Source organism: Labrus bergylta, chromosome 17 (assembly GCF_963930695.1).
Source record: "Labrus bergylta chromosome 17, fLabBer1.1, whole genome shotgun sequence".
Lineage (NCBI taxonomy): Eukaryota > Metazoa > Chordata > Actinopteri > Labriformes > Labridae > Labrus > Labrus bergylta.
This window is the reverse complement of record NC_089211.1, coordinates 1,732,686-1,755,314: the sequence shown is the minus strand read 5'-3', so window position 1 is coordinate 1,755,314 and position 22,629 is coordinate 1,732,686. Positions and strand designations below refer to the sequence as shown.

The 22,629-nt window shown below is 39.2% G+C and overlaps 3 protein-coding genes across 3 annotated transcripts; 1 reads left to right on the top strand and 2 right to left on the bottom strand.

Annotated features, from left to right (window-relative positions):
* The first annotated feature begins 4,417 nt into the window (after nt 1–4,417).
* Nucleotides 4,418–6,212, top strand: ppp1r3c2a (protein phosphatase 1 regulatory subunit 3C2, duplicate a). The gene is made up of 2 exons (XM_029276757.2): nt 4,418–4,679; nt 4,930–6,212. Exons 1-2 carry the CDS (start codon nt 4,666–4,668, stop codon nt 5,984–5,986), a joined length of 1,071 nt encoding a protein of 356 aa, XP_029132590.1. The 5' UTR covers nt 4,418–4,665; the 3' UTR covers nt 5,987–6,212.
* Nucleotides 6,213–11,240: 5,028 nt separating this feature from the next.
* LOC109981683 (phospholipase A2) lies at nt 11,241–12,457 on the bottom strand. The gene is made up of 4 exons (XM_020630594.3): nt 12,303–12,457; nt 12,074–12,221; nt 11,848–11,981; nt 11,241–11,628 (listed from the first exon to the last, which is right to left on the bottom strand). Exons 1-4 carry the CDS (start codon nt 12,349–12,351, stop codon nt 11,510–11,512), a joined length of 450 nt encoding a protein of 149 aa, XP_020486250.1. The 5' UTR covers nt 12,352–12,457; the 3' UTR covers nt 11,241–11,509.
* A 1,608-nt stretch (nt 12,458–14,065) lies between these two features.
* Nucleotides 14,066–22,161, bottom strand: prkab1a (protein kinase, AMP-activated, beta 1 non-catalytic subunit, a). The gene is made up of 8 exons (XM_020630597.3): nt 22,030–22,161; nt 20,611–20,793; nt 20,330–20,499; nt 19,490–19,583; nt 18,922–19,036; nt 18,215–18,348; nt 18,049–18,117; nt 14,066–16,434 (listed from the first exon to the last, which is right to left on the bottom strand). The coding sequence occupies exons 2-8, from the start codon at nt 20,758–20,760 to the stop codon at nt 16,357–16,359; spliced, it is 810 nt and encodes a 269-aa protein (XP_020486253.1). The 5' UTR covers nt 20,761–20,793; nt 22,030–22,161; the 3' UTR covers nt 14,066–16,356.
* Between the last annotated feature and the right edge of the window lie 468 nt (nt 22,162–22,629).

The following is a 22,629-nucleotide window of genomic DNA, read 5'->3' as shown; positions in this document are numbered from 1 at the left end:
CTGACCAATAACGACAGAGCGGATCGACAGACCAATCAGAGCAGACTTGGCCCACGCTCCTCCTACGTCCTCCTGTTAGCTGTAGCATTAGCCTCATGTAACGCTCGGTTCTAGCCCCCCTCGAAAAAAAATTGTCAGTGTGAGATCACTGATCTAAGCCCATTGGCTCGTTGTGGCAAGCCCAGCAGCTCAGGTTGAAATTTCTGAGAAGCGTGCTGAGCAACTGACCAATAACGACAGAGCGGCTCGGCAGACCAATCAGAGCAGACTTGGCCCACGTGGGGTCTAACAGTGTGGTCACAGCAGAGTGTAGCTGACGGACTCAGAGCGTAGAGGGAGCAAGGAGGAGCAGTACATGAAAACAGACACTTTTTTAGAACTTTAGCTATTGTGAATGTACAAAGTAGGTACATAGATTAAATATACGAACCCCAAAAAGGGCATAATATGGGCTCTTTAATGATTAGCATAGAAGATGTGAAATACTTGTGTATACTAGCATAAAGATCTGTATCTTTCTTCAGCATTCATTTGCATAGCTGTAGAGAATATCAATTCCTGACTTGTCAAAATGTTAGGTTGCCATGTCCTTAAATGGAAGAAAAAGATCCTCCTTTTTTAAATGTCTGGCATCTTTTGGAGATATAATCTGTAACAATATTTTTATTACTAAATGTGTTGGCATACACCTCATCATGGTTTACCCTTTAAAAACCTATGGGTGAGCTTTTTTTTGCAAGTAGCTGATGGAACCTGATGTCTGGATTACATAAGTAATGCGGGTGTGGTTCAGTTGGTAGAGTCGTCGTCTCTCAACCGGAATGTCAAGGGTTTGATCCCCAGCTCCTGCAGCAACATGTCCGATGTGTCCTTGGGCAAGACACTTAACGTGGAATTGCTCCCGCTGCTTCATCTGTGGCGTATGAATGGGATTAGTTACTTCTGATAGTCTCACTACATAGCAACCAATTCCATCAGTGTGTGAATGGGTGTGAATGGGTAGGTGGTACATGCAGTGTAAAAGCGCTTTGAGTAGTCAGAAAACTAGAAAATGCACCATACAAGCTCAAGTCCATTTACCATAAGTAGAAACAGTTTGTGGAGTATAATACAGGTCTTTTATTCAGAACATGTCCTATACAAGACCATCACGCTACTAGTGTAAAACAACACCAAATAAGGATGATTCCATTCTCTTTACATTTAAACAATTTTAACCAACATGATTGTATCAGTCTAGTTTATGTAGACATAACCATGAGCTCTTTGGCATTTTTTTTATACCAGAGACGCTGGAGAGCAGACAGAACGATAAGCTAAGAGTGCAGACAGATATGGTGACAGCAGAGGAAGGTATGTGCAAAGACTTACTCATCACTCACCTCACCTCAGCTCACCTAGCCTGGGAAAGTCTGCATGAAGGGCATATCAGGTTGTTGGCATCCGGATGTGTCAACAATGAACTCCTTCATGACTTTCTTTTTCGCAATAGAAGTAAAAAAACTTTATAAATACAAACATGAAGCTTATGAGGTAATGCATATTGAATATTGAGTCACTGTACAAATATTAGTAGTTGTGATTTATTTAACAGATTAGCTTTGGTGTTTGGATTAGTGATTAGCACAAACATTAGCATGCTTTAATGATACAGTATGAGCACAGGCTCACACAGATACAATATGATTGTTGAATGTGTGGGTAATCACCGTCTTTAACAAAATGTATTATAAATAGTAATTTTCCTGCTTGTTGAAGTCACAGCTGGAGCCAAAACCATTTAGGTGCTACTTAGGTGAAGCCCTAAACATATTTACAAAAGCTGTTTGTCTTCACTTCATAGAAAGTGGCTGTTTGAGCTTGTCATGAATGAAACAGTTTCTGATGCAGAGCTTGGCTTGAAATTCTAGTCAGTCAGTCACCTGCTGAACAGTATCCAACGTTGAAACACTGAAATGATTTGTTATGACAGCCCAGGGTAGCATGATGGAAACTCCCAGACTACTCTCAGCTTGAACATCAGTCCTGCAAATTACACATTTTCACTTTGCCAGAAAAAGACATGTTGATCCTGAAATGTACACAATGACTCCTGGCTATCATACTGATACATCATGAGGTGTTGATGTATCTTAGTTGGTAAAGCAGGAGCCTTGTATACATAACAATAGTTCATATTGCATCAGCAACAGGTCTGACTCCTGACCTCGGCCCTTTGATGCATGTCTACCCTCCTCACTCCTTCTGAAAGGATAAAAGCTTTCTTGCCGATGTCCCAGTAAGTCTTTAAACTGGTACTATAGAGCTCAGGAAAACAGAACACCATTTGTTGTGATTTGATCTTCCCTCTTATTGGATGTGCCAAGGAGTCGTCACAAATCACTGCACCCAAGATGAAAAAAAAACTGGTCTCCCAACGCCCAATCTAACCCTCAACAACAATGACATCACACGCCTTGCAACCTCAATAGAACAGGACATCCCATATCCACTAAACATCCACCCTACCCCACTCCCCTCATGACGGAGGTACAGACAACTGAGGTGCAGGAGGGCTCGCCTCAGGAAAAGCCTGATCCCTGCGGTTATAGCTGCCATGAACAAAAGGGGAATTGTTTGATTGTTGTTTAACTTTATTTGTTCTATACATTGTGTTTTGTGTATGCACTGTTCTTTTTGAGGGAATTGTATTGTCCCCACGGGTACAATAAAGTCTAAAGTGTAACTTATGTCCACAGGCGACCCTGTGCTGTGCTCAGCAAGGCACAGTGCAGATACGCTCGCCACCAACAAATAGACAATGAATGAGTTGAGAATGGTGTGCATTTCCCAACGCATCCTATCTGAAAGGCCTTTTATAGGCCATCCAAGTCTTTTCAAGTATGTGGAATGAAAAATCATTGATAATATTGGTGAGTTTTTCCCCACAAGTTCTGTATTGAAATGTTTAATTTACACTTTTGACAGCACAAAACTGTATGTGTCACAGTTTGTCAAAAACTTAGAGGAAAACCCGAGTGTAAAAACAAAATGTTTTTTTTTTTTTTCACAATAAAGGCAAACAACGCTTACGCGTTGGCCGAGGGAAGATACAAAGAAAAGTCCAACTTGGTGGCTTGTGGTTTAAAAGGAGAAGATTCAGGGATGACATAATGACAAGCTGACACAGAGGAGAAAGCACACAGAGGGTGCATCCGAATTGTCCCTCCTATCTCCTTTCACTATCCACTTCACCTTAACCCTGGAAGCATTTATGTGGCGGCCATGATAAGAGCCGTTCGAATTCTCTAAAAGTTAAGGAAAGGTGGGTCAATGCTTCCTTTATAACCTGCTTTAGCATAGGATACACTGGACCATCCTTTACCAAAGGAGATGAGATATGAGATATTCTGAGTGGACAGGAAGCTGATGGTTTCATTTTTCTTACTTGTAGCCTGGTAGTCTATATTTATTTTATTTCAATCCCAACCTTTTGAAAATTAGGATTATTTCACTGGTAAGAAGGCACAGAAAGAGTTTTTTAGATGTGTTTTTTGTAGTCCATTTTCGGAACGTTGTAGTTTCACCACGGCAGACCCACGTCATTAACCTCCGCCGGCGCGTCGCATTTAATGATGTCGCCTAGTGGAAAATGCGGTCGGATTGTCAGAGCAACAAGATCGCCTTTCCCTAAGTCCTTTATGAATTCTCCTAACATCTTTCCTTGAACTCATGACGTTTTCGCGGGGTTAAGTTAAAGTGGATAGTGAAAGGAGATAGGAGGGACAATTCGGATGCACCCAGACACTAAATAAACAAGGAGTGATTGGATACAGGTGTGACAAGGGGACACAGGTGAAACTGGTGAGGACAATCAAAATGGACGGAAACGGGACGAAGGGAGGAAGTAAGACAAGAAACACTTTGGACAAGAACTACAAAATAAAATACGGGGGGTAAGAAATTACAAAATGAAACGGAAAAACCATAATGCTAAACTTGGAAATAAAGCAATGAAAAATACACATGAGGGAAACAAGCAACACAAAGGATGAAATACCCCCCAAAACAGGAAATAATTTAAACAGTCATTCCTTTAATCCCAAAATGAGATCCCATGCCAAGGTGAAGTACCAAATCAGATTAAAAGGGTTTAATTTCCCATAATTTAAATGTAACTTTGAATATAAATACATGACTTTTCTTTGTTCTGAAGTCTTCAGTTTATATCTGTGGTTTAAGATAAACAGTTTATATGATCTGAGCCTGTTTTTCAGTGATTAAAACAAGTGATATTTCCGTAAACACGCTTCACTTTCTGTGCAACAGTTCTTTAGGGGCAGGAACAAAGTAGATCCACTTCATTGGCTGAACTCTGCTAACATGCAAATATGGTGTCAAAGAAGGTTCAGCCTCTAGTTTACACCCTGCACATAAGCTCCAAGTGAGAGAGCGGAGACAGCTCAGACCTGCCACCCTCTCTTTGGTTAAGGACATTATTTTTTTTATTTAGTCTACTTTCGGGAGCTGTTTGCGTCATGAAGAGCACTCAATATTTGGAATAACTGACGTTCAGTTAGAAGCGGTTTTTTTCTCATTAAACCTAAATCCTGCTCATAGATCATTCTGATTTTGCTGTAGCCATCTGGCAAGGACAACTGACCAAGTCAAATCTTCAATTTGAAAATGAGCTTCACAAGGTAAGTCACTGTGCTTAAATTAAACTCATTTAACTGTATTTCTACCTGTGCTGTTGGTTTAACAAAAAACTAGAAAAATTAGATAGATAAATATGAAAATAGATTCATAAAGATAACAAGGTAAAAAGATACAGAAGGTAATTTGATCATTGGTATATATTCATGTCTTACAATACCAATCACTGCATGCTTGAATTTGCATATTGTATTCTTTGGCAATATTTCAACTCCATTGTTTCTCCTTTCTCAGAGTTCTCAGTGCTCTTGGGAGTCACCCACAGCCAGGAGTGATACCTGTCGACCTCACCCTCTGTCTGAGCCTCAGTCAGCGCCAACCGCTGTATGAACTGCTGTCCAGTGCTTCTCTGAAACCGGCAGAGCAAAGCTCTCGGCCAGCTCAATGTCTGCAGAGGACTGTCAGCCGCCGCTCCCCTTCTCACCGCCACTCCTCATATTCAACGCTGCCCTCCTCTCCTGTGTACTCAGGGCCTCGGAGCTGTTTCCGCAAAGACAGCAGCGGTCAGAACAAGAAGCGTGTGGTGTTTGCAGATGCTAAAGGACTGGCCCTTACTGCTGTGCGCATGTTTATCCCCGGCTCCTCTATCCCTACTCCTACTCTGGTGATGAAACCTGTCCCGGTCAGATTCCAAGGTCAACAGTCACCCATAAACAAACTGCAGCAGCAGACCCTCTCAAACAAACTGCAGCAGCAGACCCTCTCAAACAAACTGCAGCGCCACAAGTTGAGGCTGGGTTTCCCTCAGCCAGTCCTAGACATTTCTCTGGCACGTCTGCGAGAGATGCGTGTACAGTTGGAAAGCTGCAACATTTCAGAAAACACTTTGAACGGCAGAGTGCGTGTCTCTCATGTCAGCACTGACAAGGCTGTGCATGTAAGGGTGACCTTTGACTCTTGGCGGAGCCATCATGACGTCCCCTGCACATTCCTGCATCAGCAGCGTTTTGGTGGTTCAGAGGTGGATGTGTTTGCCTTTGACGTAAGCTTACCAAAGAACATAGATCCAGAGGACAGATTTGAGTTCTGCGTGTCGCTTAAAACCGGAGCTGGAGCAACAACACACTGGGACGACAACAATGGACAGAACTATACAATCTATGTGGAAAAAGACAGAGCTAATGCTAACCAGGGCACTGCCAACTGCTTTTACCCTACACTTTCAAAATATCAGCAGCCATCTTGGCCCTCAAATGTGTCCCACAATTTGCAAAAATATGCTGATCCCTGTTACTTTCAGGGTAGCTTATCGAGAAGGGTCCAAGCAGACTGGGATACTGTGTTCGTTTAGGAAGTGCAGTCCACACATTGTGAACAGAGCTATGTGAATATGTCAATAATATGAAAACTGATGTTAATATACTTTAGAAAGATAGAGCTTTATTTCCAAAAGCATGAAAAGTATGAACTTTTTGAAAATTGGGGGGAAAATGTTACCCACCTGAGTTCACCCACCCTGCTGAAATGTGAATTGATATGCTGCAATATACATGTCTGATTAAACCTTTTTATTGGAAAAAAACAACCATTGCACTCTTTTTTTTTTCACTCTGTGGAAGTTAGATTATTAATAACGTGCAAATGTACAAACGCAGCTCAGCTTTTACTTAAGTAAAACATGTGTGTGACACAAAATCCCTGATTACGATACAGGGGCCCTACAGGGAAAGTGTAAAAGGAGAGCTCTTAGCCTGTAACCTATTTACTCCAAGCACAGAGAAAGCATGAAACAATGATCTATGTTTGTGATGTACTTTCACAGACATTAATTGTCTTGGCTCAGGCTCAGATTTCCGATGTGTCTTTTCCCCGGGTATGTCATGCATACCAGACAGAATAAGTCAACAAACAGACACATCCCCTGGGCAGAGTGGCACACAGGATTTGCATAGGAGAGTCTGTTCTAGACATTCCCCTACCTGTTGTGAAAGTGGAATAACACGCTGGGAGTTGTTACTCTTTGTCCTGAACATGATCAGTTTGGCAAAATAGTGAGTAACCATGGCAGCATCAGGGCCGGCATGTGCTTTGGAGACTACATAGGCATGTGCTTACAAGCCAGGGTGGAGTCAGCGTCGGATACTGTGGCGGATAAAGGTGTGATTTAAATACTGTCTGCCTCCCCTTTCCCACCCCTTCTTAGTCATGTTTCTGTTACACCTGTTCTTTCTTCTCTTTCAGGCTAGTCTCTTCCCTGGACCACTGCCCAATTCAAATTGCCAAATTTGGCAAGTGAACTCAGCTTTAGCGTCCCATGTGAGCAGACGGCACAGGTAGCATGTCTACACACCTTTTAGCCAAAAAGTAATTCTTATGTATGTCACTCAACAGTGTTTGACTTCTCTTAGAAGCTGTTAGATTCCTCTTCCTCTTAGCAGCCCATGAATGATGAGCAGTACAGAACCTTGGAACAAGACATAAAACCTACAAGAAGCTGTTACATGTAGGTATACTACAAACTCCTTTCATGATTCTTGCAAACATGTGTCAATTTAGATTGCATATGTGCAATATTTGGAACAGTTTGGTTAAAACGAGTGAGTTTTTCAGGAGCTAAAACTTTAACAAATGCTTAACCAATGATGCTGAATAAGCCCACATTCGAAAGTCTAACTTTGTCACATGTTAAAGGGACAATCATTAGCTACCCTTGAATGATTTGTTACATTCAAATACCTAAGACATGACATCATCACAACAATCACAAATGTTACTGTAACTAGGCTAATCATTAGGGCGTATACCACAGTGTTGTAATGTACATTGCAAGGTGTATCAAGCCAAGGACTGACAATTCATATCAAAGCCATCTTTCCCTCTTCCCTTGATCCCTGGTAACTTTTGTATTGTCCTATCTGATTTAAATGCCCCAAAAGTGAATGGTTATGATAGATTATAACATTCCCAGAGGGGAGGGGTACCTCTAATTTCACTTTATTTTTCAGTTTGATGCAGCAGCTGGGGTATTAAAGTGTGTCTCTTTTTCATAGTGGTTAGCAGGATTGGAATAGGAACAATATTTGCCAATTTCTGTCCAGTTCATCCCTACAACCCCACCCTCATAGCACAGCAATTTATTTACAAAGTCTCTTTTGTGTGAATTCATACAAATAATGTCAAAAGCACAAAACTAAGGCATAACGACAATCGATGCAAACAGCGAATGGTTTATAAACCGAAGTAAAAAATGGTGTTTCTAGCATTCTGAGCACATGAGGTGGTTCACACTAGCTACAGTACTCTACTGTATTTACCCCATTGATGCACTCATTCAAAACTATGGCTATAAAACTATGGCTATTCAGGGATCAGTATTTGGCTGAAGGATACTCCAACATGTGTTAATTTTATCAACGTTGAAGAAGCTGAATGGCAATGACATTAAGACAGGCTCTTTCCTGTCTTTCTTAATCAATCTAATTATGTATGGCTTGACCAAAACAAAGGTAGCTTAATACAATTATTGGGGCAGTGTATTGTTTTTTTGTTGATGTTTCCATTGAACAGTAATTTAATAAAGATAAGGGTGAGTTTATGTTCCCTTGGTAACTTAAATGATTTAAGACATAAAATGTGTTCTGGAAGGATACAAAACAAAAATTAACTTGTGATTCCTGCAGCTTTCATTTTCAAGTTGACTCCAAAATTGGAGTCAAACCAAAGAATAATTGACACTTTGAGACAATTACAGAATATTAACAGTAGAGTGAGAAGAGATGTGAGTAACAAGAATGATTTTTTTTAAAGTCTGTATTCCAGGAATCAATACTTGGAACACAGGAACCAGTGAGGAGTGAAAATGTCTGATATGTCATTTGCAATTAACAACTTGGCTTTCACTATGTGTGTGTGTGTGTGTGTGTGTGTGTGTGTGTGTGTGTGTGTGTGTGTGTGTGTGTGTGTGTGTGTGTGTGTGTGTGTGTGTGTGTGTGTGTGTGTGTGTGTGTGTGTGTGTGTGTGTGTGTGTGTTGTGTGTGGAAGGAGCCTAACAGAGTTTTGTGGTTTACTTCTGAAACTGTGATTTGAAATAATTGACTGTCAAGTTAAGCCGAAGTAACTTTCTTCAACAATTTCAAAAGCAGGCAGATTATGAATAATTTTTGTAACTACTTTTAGACATGATGTCATGATCAAACAAGACGAACGTGGGTGTTTCGCAAGGCACTGAAGAAAAATGAAACCTTTTGTGATGTTGTCTGGAACACCATAAGACCCTTGGCAAATCGAAATGTGAAGAGAGGGTTCCTGTGATGAGAAAGCTCATCTCCACAGTCAGTGTTTGTGTGTGGCTCAGCAATGCGTAAGCTACAGTAGATAATATTTCATTTCATTTTTTTATTCCAGCAGCAGTCACAGGTGGTTAGTGACCAACCGCCAGCTGCTGGAGCTCAGAGTGCTGATGCTTGGTGTGTTCTGAACAATAGCCTGAAGACAGATCCAATGCACCGAAGCCACAGCTGCAATTACCAGTAGACAGTGTACAGTATAGAGTATAGAGCAGTGGCTAGATAAAAACAAAGACATTAGGCTGCAGTGACCAGATATGTTTTATTCTGGTGCCAAATAATCTCAAAGCGACTAAGATTTATCCGATAGGGCCTTGATCATTTTGCATAATTGCTAGATAGAGTAAGATATTTTAGAAATGTTAAATCGAGTTGTACAGAAGTCCTGATGGGCAGTAAAAGAAACAAATGTGATTGTCTATTTTCCATTCTGTTCTTATTACTCAAGAAAAATTGAGAAAATAATTATTATCTGAAAATAATCTCCCTTACTTCCTGTTTTTTTTTTAATCAATGAAAGAAGTTGGGGGAAACGCTTTGTCAGGTTAAAATAAAAGAAACACTTTCAGACTTATTTCTTTGTTGCTATAATCCTCTGACCACATGACATTGAATACGCCCTTTTTTTTTCTTAAAATGAATGAAGATATTCCAGTATTCTTCAAGGTGAGTTTTATTTTCTTCAGTCACTTAAAGACATATATAATCAAAGAGAAACAGGGCATTCTTTTAGAAAACTTTCTCAGACACACTTTACCATATCATATTGTGCTTTGATTGATTTTTTTTCTGCCAACCCTTTCACACAGATGAACACGTCATTATATTTCTGTTTCATTCTGTAGATTAAGAAACTTGTATGAATATGCTTGCAAAGACTTTTTTCCTTCCTGTTAATTTAAGGTCCAATATGTAAGATATCTACTGAATTAAATCATAAATCGACCTTACTTTATCACCAGACAATAAGGAAACATGCTATATTGAAGTTCTGGCTTCTATCTCAACCCTGCAGCAGCCAGAGTGTCCGACTGAAGTTTGGATTTTAGTGCGGAATGGTTCGTTTCTTTATTTGACCAGAGAAGGTAGGCGGTTTCAAGGACACCCTCCCACGGCTGTTCAAGTCGTGTTTGCCCCCTCGGTTTGCCAGGCAAACGGCAAACATACAGGTGTTGCAGCGATAAAAACTGCCAAACAAACTGGCTCAGATATAACTGATTCTACCCGACCTAAAAGCCTCTGCGTTTTTCTTCAAACTAGGATAAATACTGGAGATGCTTTTGAGTAATGCAGAGAGGTTAGAGCGCAGAAAGGTTTCCAGACCGATACAGAGCTAACACAGAGGCTTCTGAGAGAATTTGGACTGCATTGCCCATTTTAAACACTAGGTGTCAGAATTACATATTGCTCCTTTAAACATAAATAAGGGAGAGAAAACTTTGAAGATCAGGCTGAGGAAATTGACCAAAAGATGTATTTTTTTGTTTCTTGTTGACCTCATGGCTTCTACACTATTTGAATTGTGGCATGCGTTGTGTTGTTAACCGTAGAATCACTATGAATTGTGTGATTATTGCATACTGACAGCCAACATATACTTTGGTTGTGCACGTTAATCCAGAAAAAATATCCTACTGAGTGTTCAGATAATGGTGGTGGCATGAATCCATCAGTTTTTATGTTTTGGTGTAATTTTTATCTTCATTTCTGTCTGTAAGATAAAATACAATAAAGCTATCTGAAACAACAATTAACTACCTGCAATGTAAATATGTGTTGTATTACAATGTTAATGTAACTATTTCGTCTTTAAAATAAATAATTATCTTAGCACAATGTATTATGGTTCAAAGCATGGCTTCATACTGTAGACAGAAGACAGAAAAGGTAGATAGCAGTGCCCTCTATGGTGACTTCAGGTGAGTTACCTTTGTAAAATAAGCCTTCTGTTTATTTCTGCCTGAGCAGTTCTTTTATAACATCCCAATCATCCTTTTATGGGCAATTATCATACTGAGCAATTACAACATGTGTGCTATATAAAGACCGTTTCCTAGAAGTTTCTTGGACAGACAGCTGGTCTCTTAACAGGAAAGAGTGGGAGGGTATGTGTGTATGTGTATCAGATCATGAACTTATGACTTGGCTAAATTCAGAGGATAGAAAACTATTGGTTTGTACCTGTTGCTGTCCAGATTGTGTGTTTCTGTTATGCTTCAACCTTTCAAACTACAAGAGCAAGTGATGGGACATAAGAGATGCAGGGAAAATTGTGTTTATTATCACAATTTCAAAACAAACATATATATATACCTTTACAGATGGAGGTAATAATGGAATGTTAAAGGTCACACAAAATCATTGTAAGCCAAATAGGAATCCTGAATACTTTGTGCCAGAATGTTACATCTGTGTGATTATTTATAATAAGCTAATGGGTCCTCAACAAATTGACAATGTGTGTTGTGTTTTCTCTTAACCAAATAGCACTTTAAAACCAGGCAAAAAATCCTAATACAGTTTGTTTTTTACTGACATTGGTCACTGGGCAGATGCTCGTGCTCTGGGTTCCAAGGATTTTTGGCAAAACACTCGGCAGCCTTCCTGTCGCACTCGCAGATGAACATCTCACATTCATTGTTGTTGTCTGAAGAGGATAGTAAGAGAGGTCTCTGTGACAACAATTCCTTTGAACTAGCAGCATCAGTATTATTACAACAGTAGAAGTCTTAAATTTAACTTAATGGAACCTCGATGACATTAGTCTGGGACAATACTGACAGTTTAGTACTGAAGAAGGACAATATGCATGCTAGCGTTTTCTCAGCAACTTAAGTTTAGAAGATCTAGTATTTTTAGTACTTACTGCCACAGGTGACCTTCTTGTTTGCCTCGTCACAGCTGTAGGCGTAGAACTCGGTGTAGGGATTGTCGAGGATGGGCCAGCACTCGGGGTGCTGCATGGCATCATTGTAACACAGATCATGCACATAACAGCACCTATGGGGTCAGAAGGCAAAACAAGACAACATTTGAAAAAACATGTTTTTTTACCCCCTTCAATTTCGCAAGCTTATTGAATGAATCATGACCTATCCAGATCATCCACAGGTGTGCCAGAGCCTCCTTTCCCACAGAAGCAGCCATAGTCAGCGTAGTCCAAGACAGGCCAGCTGTCAGGCATCACACACAGGATCATGTTTCTAAACTGGTTGAGTGCCTTGTAGTCCATGGACTGGGCTGAAGTGACAAAAAGACACAATCAGAAAGCGCCACACATGCAGATGCAGGATAGCCCTGGTGAAGCTACAATATACTCACCAAGAGAGAGGCTTACAGCCACGAGAAACAGAAACTGGAGGGTTTTCATCCTGTCAGTAGGGAGGTCAGTCGCACAGTAGCACTCCCTCTGACATCCTATTCTCTTTATATATCAAGTCAGAGACCTTGGGACATGTCCCAACAGCTGTTCATACCACTAAAGGTCACAGGACTCATAATGCACAAACTCTGAGATTATTGCAGAGACCTGCATATGTAAAGCCAGGAGGAGATTCCCACACTTTGGGAACATCTGAGCCCTGTTGTTAACATGTTTGATTTTCCCTTGTAGAGTTACTCAACCCTGGAGATAGGGATCCAAGCTAGGTCCGTATGTACTATACTAACATGAAGAAAAGACTAATTTTACAAAAGTAATGATGTCAGTCCCTTTTTCTTTTACTTGTGTTCCATTTTTTGGAGTGGAAAACTCTTAACTTAACAGCACAGAGCCCTTTGCTTTACTTTGACCAACACCATTGTCATAAATTGGAAAATAAAGCCTCATCTTCCAACACCAGCAGTGGTTATTGACAGGATCACTGGCAGAATTGCCTGTGATTATTTTAATGTGATTGAATGCAAAATGGCCTCTTCAAATGCAACCAAAACCTTGACTCATATGCCAATAGCAGGGAAGAGGAACTTGATATGATACCTTTGGTTGATTACATGGGAATGAGGACTTTTCACATGGATTTGAGGACTGGTCTTCACTTGAACCTTCTCTAAATGCCTTGGTTGTAGTCCTCCAACCATTTTGAATCAGTCACAGTCCTGATCTTGTCTTATTGTTGATACACCCTGGTTTTGGTCATGACTTGTTGATTTATTGGATGGAGTAGACTACAAAACTAATTGTAAAGATTGTCTGTTCACATGGCCAAAGCAGGGATTTTTATAATCTACCTTCTTTGATTTTCCTTAAAATTACAGAGGGGGTCCGGAAGAAAAGAAATGTACATAAGTGTAGGGGTTCATAACATTATTTTGGACTCTTGGGTCAGAGATGTTGGGAAACCCAGTGTGTGTGTTTGAGCCTGTATGACACTTAGTGACAAAATGTCTTATTTGGATGTCATTTGTGACTGACTATTCCAGCAAATAAAAGTTCCAAATGAAAATGTCCCAACATTTATAGAGGCATGGAAATCCTGGACCTAAATGGTGATAATTTGACAATGAAGGAGAATGTTTTAGATTTACCATCACATCTGGGAATTCATTACAGTTGTTGTTTTTTTTCATTTTCTCTCAGGCAATATGACTGTCACAGTGTGATTGTCTGTCATTTCCTGGAGTCATTGATATGGGTGAAACATGCTTTGAACATTTCCTGGATTCAATGTACCGGTAAATGAAGTGATATGCATTACCTATTTTAATATAATGATGATGCTTTGAACATTATTTGTCCCTTTTAGTGCTGATAAAAGGTGTGCATTATTTTTAACTGTAAATACGTTTTTGTTATAATTAGTTTTTCTTCTCATTTGGGTACTTGAAGATAAATTGTTCAAAATGTTATTTCCGAGGAGCTTGATGTTTATGTTGTGGTTGATCATAGAAGTGATTGGTACAAGACTAGTTGTTTAAATATCACTGCAGGAGGCCCTAAGGTGAGTCTATGTGAAGTAGTTAGCCACTGCCTTACATGGACTCCTGTGTATGAGAATGATGCTGAGAAAATACAAATATATACATGATAACTAATGCTAGTCATTTTCTGAGTTAAAGACTGATATAAAAAGACAATCCACATGTCCATTTTGAAATGATTTTAATACAAATATCTCTCCAAACAAAAAATTGCCTACTTGGTTAGAATGATCAACATTTGAAATGATACTGCAATTCATTTGAAATACAAACATTCGAGCATAAATACATCACGACTATAATAGTTCTGACCAAACAGAAGAAGTAGTAGTCTTATACTGAGGAGACTGTCATCCTCTACTGGCCTACAGCTTACAACAAAAATAGATGTAGCATAATAAATTGTTAAATAAAATGATTCCATGATCGACTATTTGTAAATGAAACATTGATGTAAATAGATGCTACATGTCATATCTTTAACTTAAACTAATACAACCTGTCAGACTTCATGAAATGCACACACAGACGGGAAACTATTTAAAAAAAATAAAATCTACAACAGAACAGCTCTGACATGTGATCCCGTGATGGTCCTTCAGGTTCTAATTCTTCAAGCTCTTTTTTTCATTCAACTTTCTTTGACTAAATCATTGGACCTTTTTTCTCTTCTTTAAATCATTTTTTCATCAATCATGAATTCATCTGAAAAATCTCCATCACTGCCATCAAGATTGACGACATTGTATGGATCACACACTGACGCCATACTGACTACACCATCTGGTATGAGTATATCTTTGAAATGCATTGACCTGCTTCGACGAACAAAAAGGGTAAGATTTATTCTCCTGACACATTGGCGGGATTTGAGTGTACATACACTGTATGCATATTCTTCTTTCTAAATAAATGTGACCATTGCCATGCAAAACCAATAAAATCATTATTTAGTAAAGGCAAAATGATTGAAAATTAAAACATGGTTGTATTTTTGATCTTAACATAGGCTTGTCTTCAAGGAAGAATGTGCAACATTTTACACCTAAATACAGCAGAAATCAAGTATATCCTCTGTAAATGACTGTCTACAATGAGTGAGAAGCTCAAGTCCCTCCAGCTGTATTGTTGTCAGAGCTGTGTTTACATCATGTTTACATGGACGAGATGGTCTTGCGTATGAAGCTGTTTTAGTCAAGGACCACAGAAAAGAAGAATTTAACCTACACACTGCTTATTTGGATGTCACTTAAGTGAGTTAAGATCACGTTAATTCCGTGTGAATTTATGTGCAATATGAAGCTATGAGCAAACCAAAGTGTGCTAACATTAGCCTGCTAACACAACAATGCAGGACTAAGGCAATTGCAGCTCAAGAAAAGGCCAATTTTGTCTACCGCTTGTGCTTAATGGTGCAATCTAATTCATAACTCCTTTGTGAGGATACGAAGGGGGAGAGGTTGGAGGTGTGCCGCTGGAGGAGAGCGGAGGAGTCGCCAAACAGAGGTTTTGATTTGGTTTAATGCTGGAGCTCAAGGGCAACATCTACTGGATCAAAAAGTTGCACATTCTTCCTTTAACCCACGCAACCAATATGCTAGGACACATTTCCCACTCAAGTCTTGAAGACAACTTCTAACTATAAAAAAACATCATCAAAGACTGTAGAAATAAAATAAACAACACTAAATACTTCACAAAGGGTATTCATGTTCTACTGTGCACTGTGTGACTATAAATAAATGAATATTTCTCAAGATAAACATGAAAATAAAATCAGTGGAGAACTACTGCAGTGCATTTTTTTTTTCCTTTCTTTGACCTTTATATTTACATTCTTGATTGTACCGCTGCTGTCTTCTTCATCATGGAAAACTCATGATTGGACAACTTTCAGTCAGATTTGGCCAGGATTATAAATCCTCTTCAGAACATTTATGTCTGATTTTGTGTCAGACATAGAGTACTACCCTATAATAACTGCCTCTCTATCTCTAACAAGCAAACAGTGTGTTGCTGTAAATGGCAATCAGTGAATGAATAAAAGGCAGATTATAAAAGATTGGGGTAACTGAGTGACATTTATCATCCTAAAGAGATGAGTATAACAATAATGGATATACACTGAGTGTACAAGATAAAATCTCAGAGCTTCTTAATAGTGCTAGATAATTTGGGATTCTCATTATAATCACCTCCGGCCTTCTCAAATTTGGATAAAGAGTACAAATGGTCAAATTCCTGGACACTATGTAGTACAAAACAAGAATAAATCAATTGAAATGACCTCTACAAACAGATTTGAACCCCTCCAGGCCAGGATGTGGATTCAGCAGGTCTAACTCACAACCTGGATTCACCTGCTCCCTCTATTTTAAGAAGGAAACAGGCAGAGTTTATATTTTGTACACTCAGTGTACAGTTAACATACTTGGATATACAAGCCTGTTGTCACTCAGATGGGCTTGTATAATAAAGTGGTCACATACTTCTTCTTGTAACGATGTGTTGCACTGAGCACCATCACTCCATCCTGTGAAGAAAATGTACAACACAGGACATTACTTTAAAAAAAAGCATAACTTCTTAACCATGAAAACATGCTTACAGCAAAGGGACAAGTGGGCTGATGGCAACAATGGTATCAGTCAAACCATGTGCAGTAAACATAAAGTCAACCAAAGAGATTAGAGGGAGGGCCATGCACTAATCTCTACAATGTGCTCCAGCTCCACTCAGGAATCCTCAACACTGAGGCAGGCATTATAATGTCCCTCTACTTTATTCCTGTTCTTATTTTCATAGAAAAAACATGTCAGCTATAACAGCTGCAATACAGTAGAGTTTACAGCCGTTCAGACACAATGAATGAAAATCACATTTGAAAATACATTCAGTGGTTTTTAAGCCACCTATTGAAGCTTCAATTCCAGTATGATTTACAACCTGTTAAAAACTCCTCATGGGAGCTTTTACTAGTTTATGTCCCCCACCCCTTCTATGTGAAGCATCTGAGATTAGTAACAGGTCTTAAATGAAAAAAAACATTTGTTGTTCAAGAGAACCATTTAAATACTTTGAACCCATCCTTAAAAGTGCTTTTACCACAGACTTACAGCAGCAGGGCTTTTATTTTGAAGCTACAGAAGGTGAGCCTTTATTGTGGTGTCAGCATCTAATTTTTTTGTTTAGAAAATCATTAACTGTAAATCATGTTCAATCCCTGTGCTTTAAAGCTCAATCTATTTTGCTCTACTTTGAGATAAATAACACCAGTACAGAACCTAATGTAGAGCCCGGTCGGGCAAATAGCAAATAAATAAGTATTGAAAGCCACAGTGTTGCGAGTCTTTGTGCATCATCCCCTGTGCTTCCCCATGTATCTAAAAAGTAAGCAACACCTTAAGCACTGTTGCTTATAGTTTGGCTCAGCTATCCAATAGCAGGGAATTACTCAAACACAAAAATGTGTTCTGAAATGTCCAGATGTCATTCTGATTTGTCCAATAAATATAGTTTGAAAACAGTGCACATACAACTCTTCCGTTTGTATCACCTTGTAAAAGTCTACTAATGATAAAATCTTTTCTCTGAGCTTTTATTTCCCTTTTCCATATATGAAAAAACATCCGTTTCCTGTATAACCGTTTGATCACAGCTACGAAGCCCACACTTATTTACCTTTGTACCATCACAGGGAAGGACAACCAGTGGAGTCAACAGCTGGCTGTCTGAGCCGTTGCAAATTGGCATGGAAAATAATGTGTCTTGTTTACATGGAAATCCAAGTGTGTACTCTTCTTGTGGGTTTTCTTTTTTATCTGACACTGCAGCTGCTATTAATATATCACATTCACAGTTTGTTTTTCCAGAAACAATGTGTGAAAAGAAGGCAATTATCTTTACTTCAGCTCCCCTGTTGCCAGCGTGTTATCATTGTATGCACAAACCAGATACAATGTGTTCGGCAAGCCATGTGAAAGCTTACAAGCAGCTGCAGCAGCTCACAGTTTGTATTAAAAGTGCTAACAAAGCTGGTGATTTCTCAAGTGTCACCACTGAAAGTTTTCCCACATCTCAGCAGCAACATGGTGCAGAAACCATTTACTGTATATTTGCTGTAATGCAGTCAATGTGGGGGCCTTACCTTAATGGAGAGAGCGTAGAGGTGGTTTAGCATGACATGGTTGGGTTCAGGGAGTAATGCAGGGTCACACTGTAAAAGGAGGAAAATGAGAATTTTACATGAGTAATGTTTACTAAAGACTTATTATAATCTGTAGATCTGGATGAATTTCATCACAGCTACTTACAGAAATGCCAGTGTCTTTGTTGAGTATAACCTGTAGCAGGTGAGGTGGGAGTATGGGTGGGGACTTAAACTTCTCTTCTTGCTTAGGAACATAGGCGTCCTGATGATAAGGCCCAGGAGGAGAGCTGGAGAGGTCTAATGACAAGGAGGACAGGCAAAAATGTCTGACTGAGGCAAAACAACCAAAACATGATTTTCAAATATTTCCATAAACCTGTTTTAAAATCAAGACCTCTGTTCACACAATAGAAAGTATTCATTATGATCTCAAATATTATGGTTGACTATTTAATTGGTGTGACCAAAGTGATCAAATGCTGAGAGAATATCCTTCTAAACCAGCTTAAAAAGACAAAACATTACAAATCAGATGGGAAAAGGCTGTTGTCAGCACTTATTAGGGTGGCAGTAGCTCAGTCTGTGGGGGCTTGGGTTGGGAATTTGAGGGTCGCCGGTTCAGGACCGTAGCTGGAGGGGTGTCAGAGCACTTCCCAAGTACTACCGAGGTACAGAACCCCCAAACACTCTGGTGCTCTCCCTGTGTAGCAGTGTGTATCAGCCCCACTCTGACATCTCTCAACTAATGCATGTCCACAGGTCGTGTTTGTGCATGTGTGTGTGTGAGAAGCATGCCTCTCAATAACAGAGTGTAAACCAGAATTTCCCTCAGGGATTAATAAAGTATGTAAAGTAAAACAAATAAATTACCTGACATGTCGGAGCACTTCTGAGAGTCTACCATTAGAGCATCGAACACCTCAAAGTCAGTTTTCTTCACCTGGATGATATTGTTGACTGTCCCCAACTGACTTGTTACAACTGGCTGTGAGAAAACATAAAGACCATACCGACAGATCACTTAAAAACTAAAGCCCCAAATAATAAACTAATCGTACAAGAAGAAAAACAACACTGTAAAAGTATTTGACTAAAGTATCCCGTCAAGCAACGCACATGTGGAAAATGATTACACTAATAAATAAAAACAAGTGTCTAAAAATAAACAAATAAGCTTACAACAATTCTCCATTGCTACACATTTCCTCACTAAAATTTTGAAGTTAACAAAATGGAATGATTATCTTAAATCCTTGGGAGTAAAAAAAACAAACAAACACTTTAAATCAAACATGTATATATGAACATAATCCCCACCAAGTCTTAGAAAGCCAATACATGAAGTGTAGTAAAACACATAATTCCTTCCTAGTTACATGGAGAGCTGATCATATAGCTTGTTGAACAGTAGCTCTTATTCTTAAGAGTCATTTCTAACCTCAGCAGGGTCGTGGGTCCACTGGCCATCCACGTAGAACTTGTACTGGTGCTCCCCTTCAGGTAGATCGACAATAGCAACAAAGGTGTTCTGACTTTGAGAGATGACAAGGGAGACATTTTGCATAAAGGTGAGTTAACACAGTACCTCTCTTTAAATCTTTGACCTCATCAATTATATGTATGTCCTCTAACTACTAAGATTTAAATAACCTGACTCACATACACTAAGAGATTAAAGGCTTTCTATGTGATTTTTCACACTTAAATATAATAGAAATCAAGTATATCCTCGGAAAATAACTCTGTGAGTCATGACTGTCTACAATGGGTGTAACACCCGAGTCTCACTGTCTGTGATGTTTTCAGAGTCCTATCTTCACTTTGTTTACATCGCCCAGACGGCTGGCCGGCTCCTCCCCTCACGTATAAAAGTTGTTTAATTGAGGGACTAGAGAAAAGAAGAATAACATACTGAACTCACTGCTTAACTGTGTTTCTAGATCACGCTCATTTCAGGTAAATTTACATACACTGAAGATGCGAGCATAATAAAGATCACTAGCATTAGCATGCTAACACAACAATGCAGCGCAAGTTGTTGCAGCGCAAGTTGTTGCAGCGCATATAAAGTCTTTAAATCAAATTTGAGTTCAATCAGCATTTTTCCTCCCTGAAACAACCAGGCTTTTAACAAAAAGAAAATCATATATTTGAGTTGTATTGCCTTACAAAGGGAACAGTAAACTGTTTGTATGAAGTAGCTAGACATTTGTTAAGAATTATAACAGACAAACAGTGACAATTGAACCCACAATCACACATTTTAGCATCCCATTACCTTCTTATTAGTGGAATCTTATTGGCCCAGTTGTTGAAAGATCCAGACAGGAAGACCTCTTTTCCATCTCCAGTCCAGCGAAATACTGTTGGCCGGTCTAAAGTTGGCCCTTTGTCGTCTGCTTCTAAGTCTTGCTGCCATGCAAGAAACTCTTCTTTCTCTAAAGGAGCCTAAAATATCCATGCAACAACAATAATTATTGAACCCTATGTTTAAAGGTCAACAGTCAAGACTATGTTGGTAAATGAAAAACCTTTACTTTAGACAGTAGAAGAACTTACCTTCATGTCTTCACCATGAAACATATCTGCATCCTCGGGGCTGTCCATCAGGATTTTTGGTCTCTCTCCCTCCTTGTTTCCTCGGCTATCCCTCCGCTGAGCCTTCTCCCCCTGGCCCATGGCAGCCCTCTCACTGCTTGTATTCCCCATGGCTTTGTCTTCTTGTACACCAGTACAAGGTCACTGTAAGAAGGAGTTTAAGGCCAACCAGAAACTTAGAAAAGACTTCACAGTATCTGACATTTTTCTAGTAAGGTCATTAATCATTACTAGCTGCTACAGGCAACAATAGTTACTTTAAAGGACCTCGTCACCCTAATATGATCAAAGTCTTACCCCACAGACACTAAAATTCATCTACAATGATTAACAACGAGTGCAAAAGAGGAATAGGTTAACTTAAATGTGCAGGCAGCAGGGGTTAGATCCATGAAGAAGGGCATGGAAAATGTATACTCCACACATAGGGGTGTAAAATAATGCCTTTAGTTGGGATCTGGATAGCAATGAAGAAGAATATTTAACAACATCATGCATGCCTGAGTTGTTAGAGTTAATACTTCATGTGTTGCACGTCACTGAATAATTAAGCAATAATAGCATAACCTTGAACACTAAAAGCACAGAGTAATGGATTACCTATTTCCCCAGATGGTTGTGCAAATTCAGTTACATGATGTTGTGAAATGAATTGAAACCAACAGAGATGACAATGAAAAGTAAAGACACATTAGATAGCTGAAAAGGGTGACCGCAAACTTCAGTATGTTGTCCTTGTCTGAATCCGGTTTAGGTGCGAAATACTATCCTAACTTCTCGAATTCAAACAGTACTGTCTATGGCTGGTAGACACAGAATAACTTCAGTCAGGGTCAATTCATTTAGTATTTAGTGTTGTTTCCAGGAATAGTCAGACGTGTTCTAATTATTATATGAATGGGATAACAATATAAACCGAATTTAACATTATGCAACACAGTTAAACGCAATTGCGTGGTACAAAGCTACGAAAAACTTAAACTAAAAAACTAAACTTCACTTGCTGACATTACCTACCAAAGATAGTGATCCCCCCAATCCGAGGCTAACGTTACGTTAGGTCGCATTAAAACTTAATGTTCGCGATATTACGCTTTGTTTCGGACTCTTTTGTGGTTGTTTCTTGATTCAAGTAAGCTAAGTGGAGGGCAGGAAACTCATTTAATTTCAGCCATTTGTACCTGCGTAATACAAAATAAGAGCTAGCTATCCACCAAAGCTGCAGCGTTAGGTAGCAACTAGCATCACTGTGTCATGTAGCCGGCTGGAGGTCTTGTTAACCAAACAGTGCAAATGAATACAACATCTAAGAGATAAAAATTCAAGCAATAAAGTCACTGACTAAGAACAGACTCCTGTAGCAGTCATTCTCATTTTTACCTGGGGATATTTTGTAGTCGCAGCTGTCCGTGTTGTTAGCTCAGAGAACCCCATATAATGAGCAGAAAACAAAACATGTCGTCATGCACAACAAACCCGCCCCCTGGTTCGCGCAGGCGCAGTACAGCTGGTGTGAAATTGTGAGCACGTTATTTCAAAGCAACTGAATAAACCACTTAAATCATCGCGTAATCATTATTACGATTGTTAACTTGTAGTATTAGTATTATTAACATTATTTTTATATTTGAATTCATCTGTTGTGGGAAATGTAATTTTACTTAGTGAACACTAGATGGAAGCGTGAGTCAAGAACAGGGAAATATAGGCTACAGTAAACTGAAAGACAGCAATATAAAGCGAGTAACTTGCGATGTTATGTTATATTAGCCTACATGCATTTCTTTTGGTAAAACTTGTTAATTTCGAATTCATATGTTTTACTGTTGTACAAATCTGTTTTCTAAAAGGCTACTTTATGTCCTAACTAGACCAACTTCAGTAACCTTTGCATGACTTTCTAGAGATATAAAATACAAAGATCTGCCCAGGCTGGTATAGCTTAGGCCTTTATATTATGCATAGGGCAATACAACATCA

What these genes read in the sequence shown, in the direction of transcription:
- LOC109981683 (XM_020630594.3), bottom strand. Translation starts at nt 12,351, where the DNA reads ATGAAAACCCTCCAGTTTCTGTTTCTCGTGGCTGTAAGCCTCTCTCTT. An exon ending in GGCTGTAAGCCTCTCTCTTG is followed by an intron (nt 12,222 to 12,302) that starts GTGAGTATATTG and finishes TTGTCACTTCAG; the next exon opens with CCCAGTCCATGGACTACAAG. An exon ending in CCTGTGGATGATCTGGATAG is followed by an intron (nt 11,982 to 12,073) that starts GTCATGATTCAT and finishes CTGACCCCATAG; the next exon opens with GTGCTGTTATGTGCATGATC.
- prkab1a (XM_020630597.3), bottom strand. Translation starts at nt 20,760, where the DNA reads ATGGGGAATACAAGCAGTGAGAGGGCTGCCATGGGCCAGGGGGAGAAG. An exon ending in AAGATTCCACTAATAAGAAG is followed by an intron (nt 19,584 to 20,329) that starts GTAATGGGATGC and finishes CATCTCTCAAAG; the next exon opens with TCAGAACACCTTTGTTGCTA. An exon ending in TCTACGCTCTCTCCATTAAG is followed by an intron (nt 16,435 to 18,048) that starts GTAAGGCCCCCA and finishes TTTTCTTCACAG; the next exon opens with GATGGAGTGATGGTGCTCAG.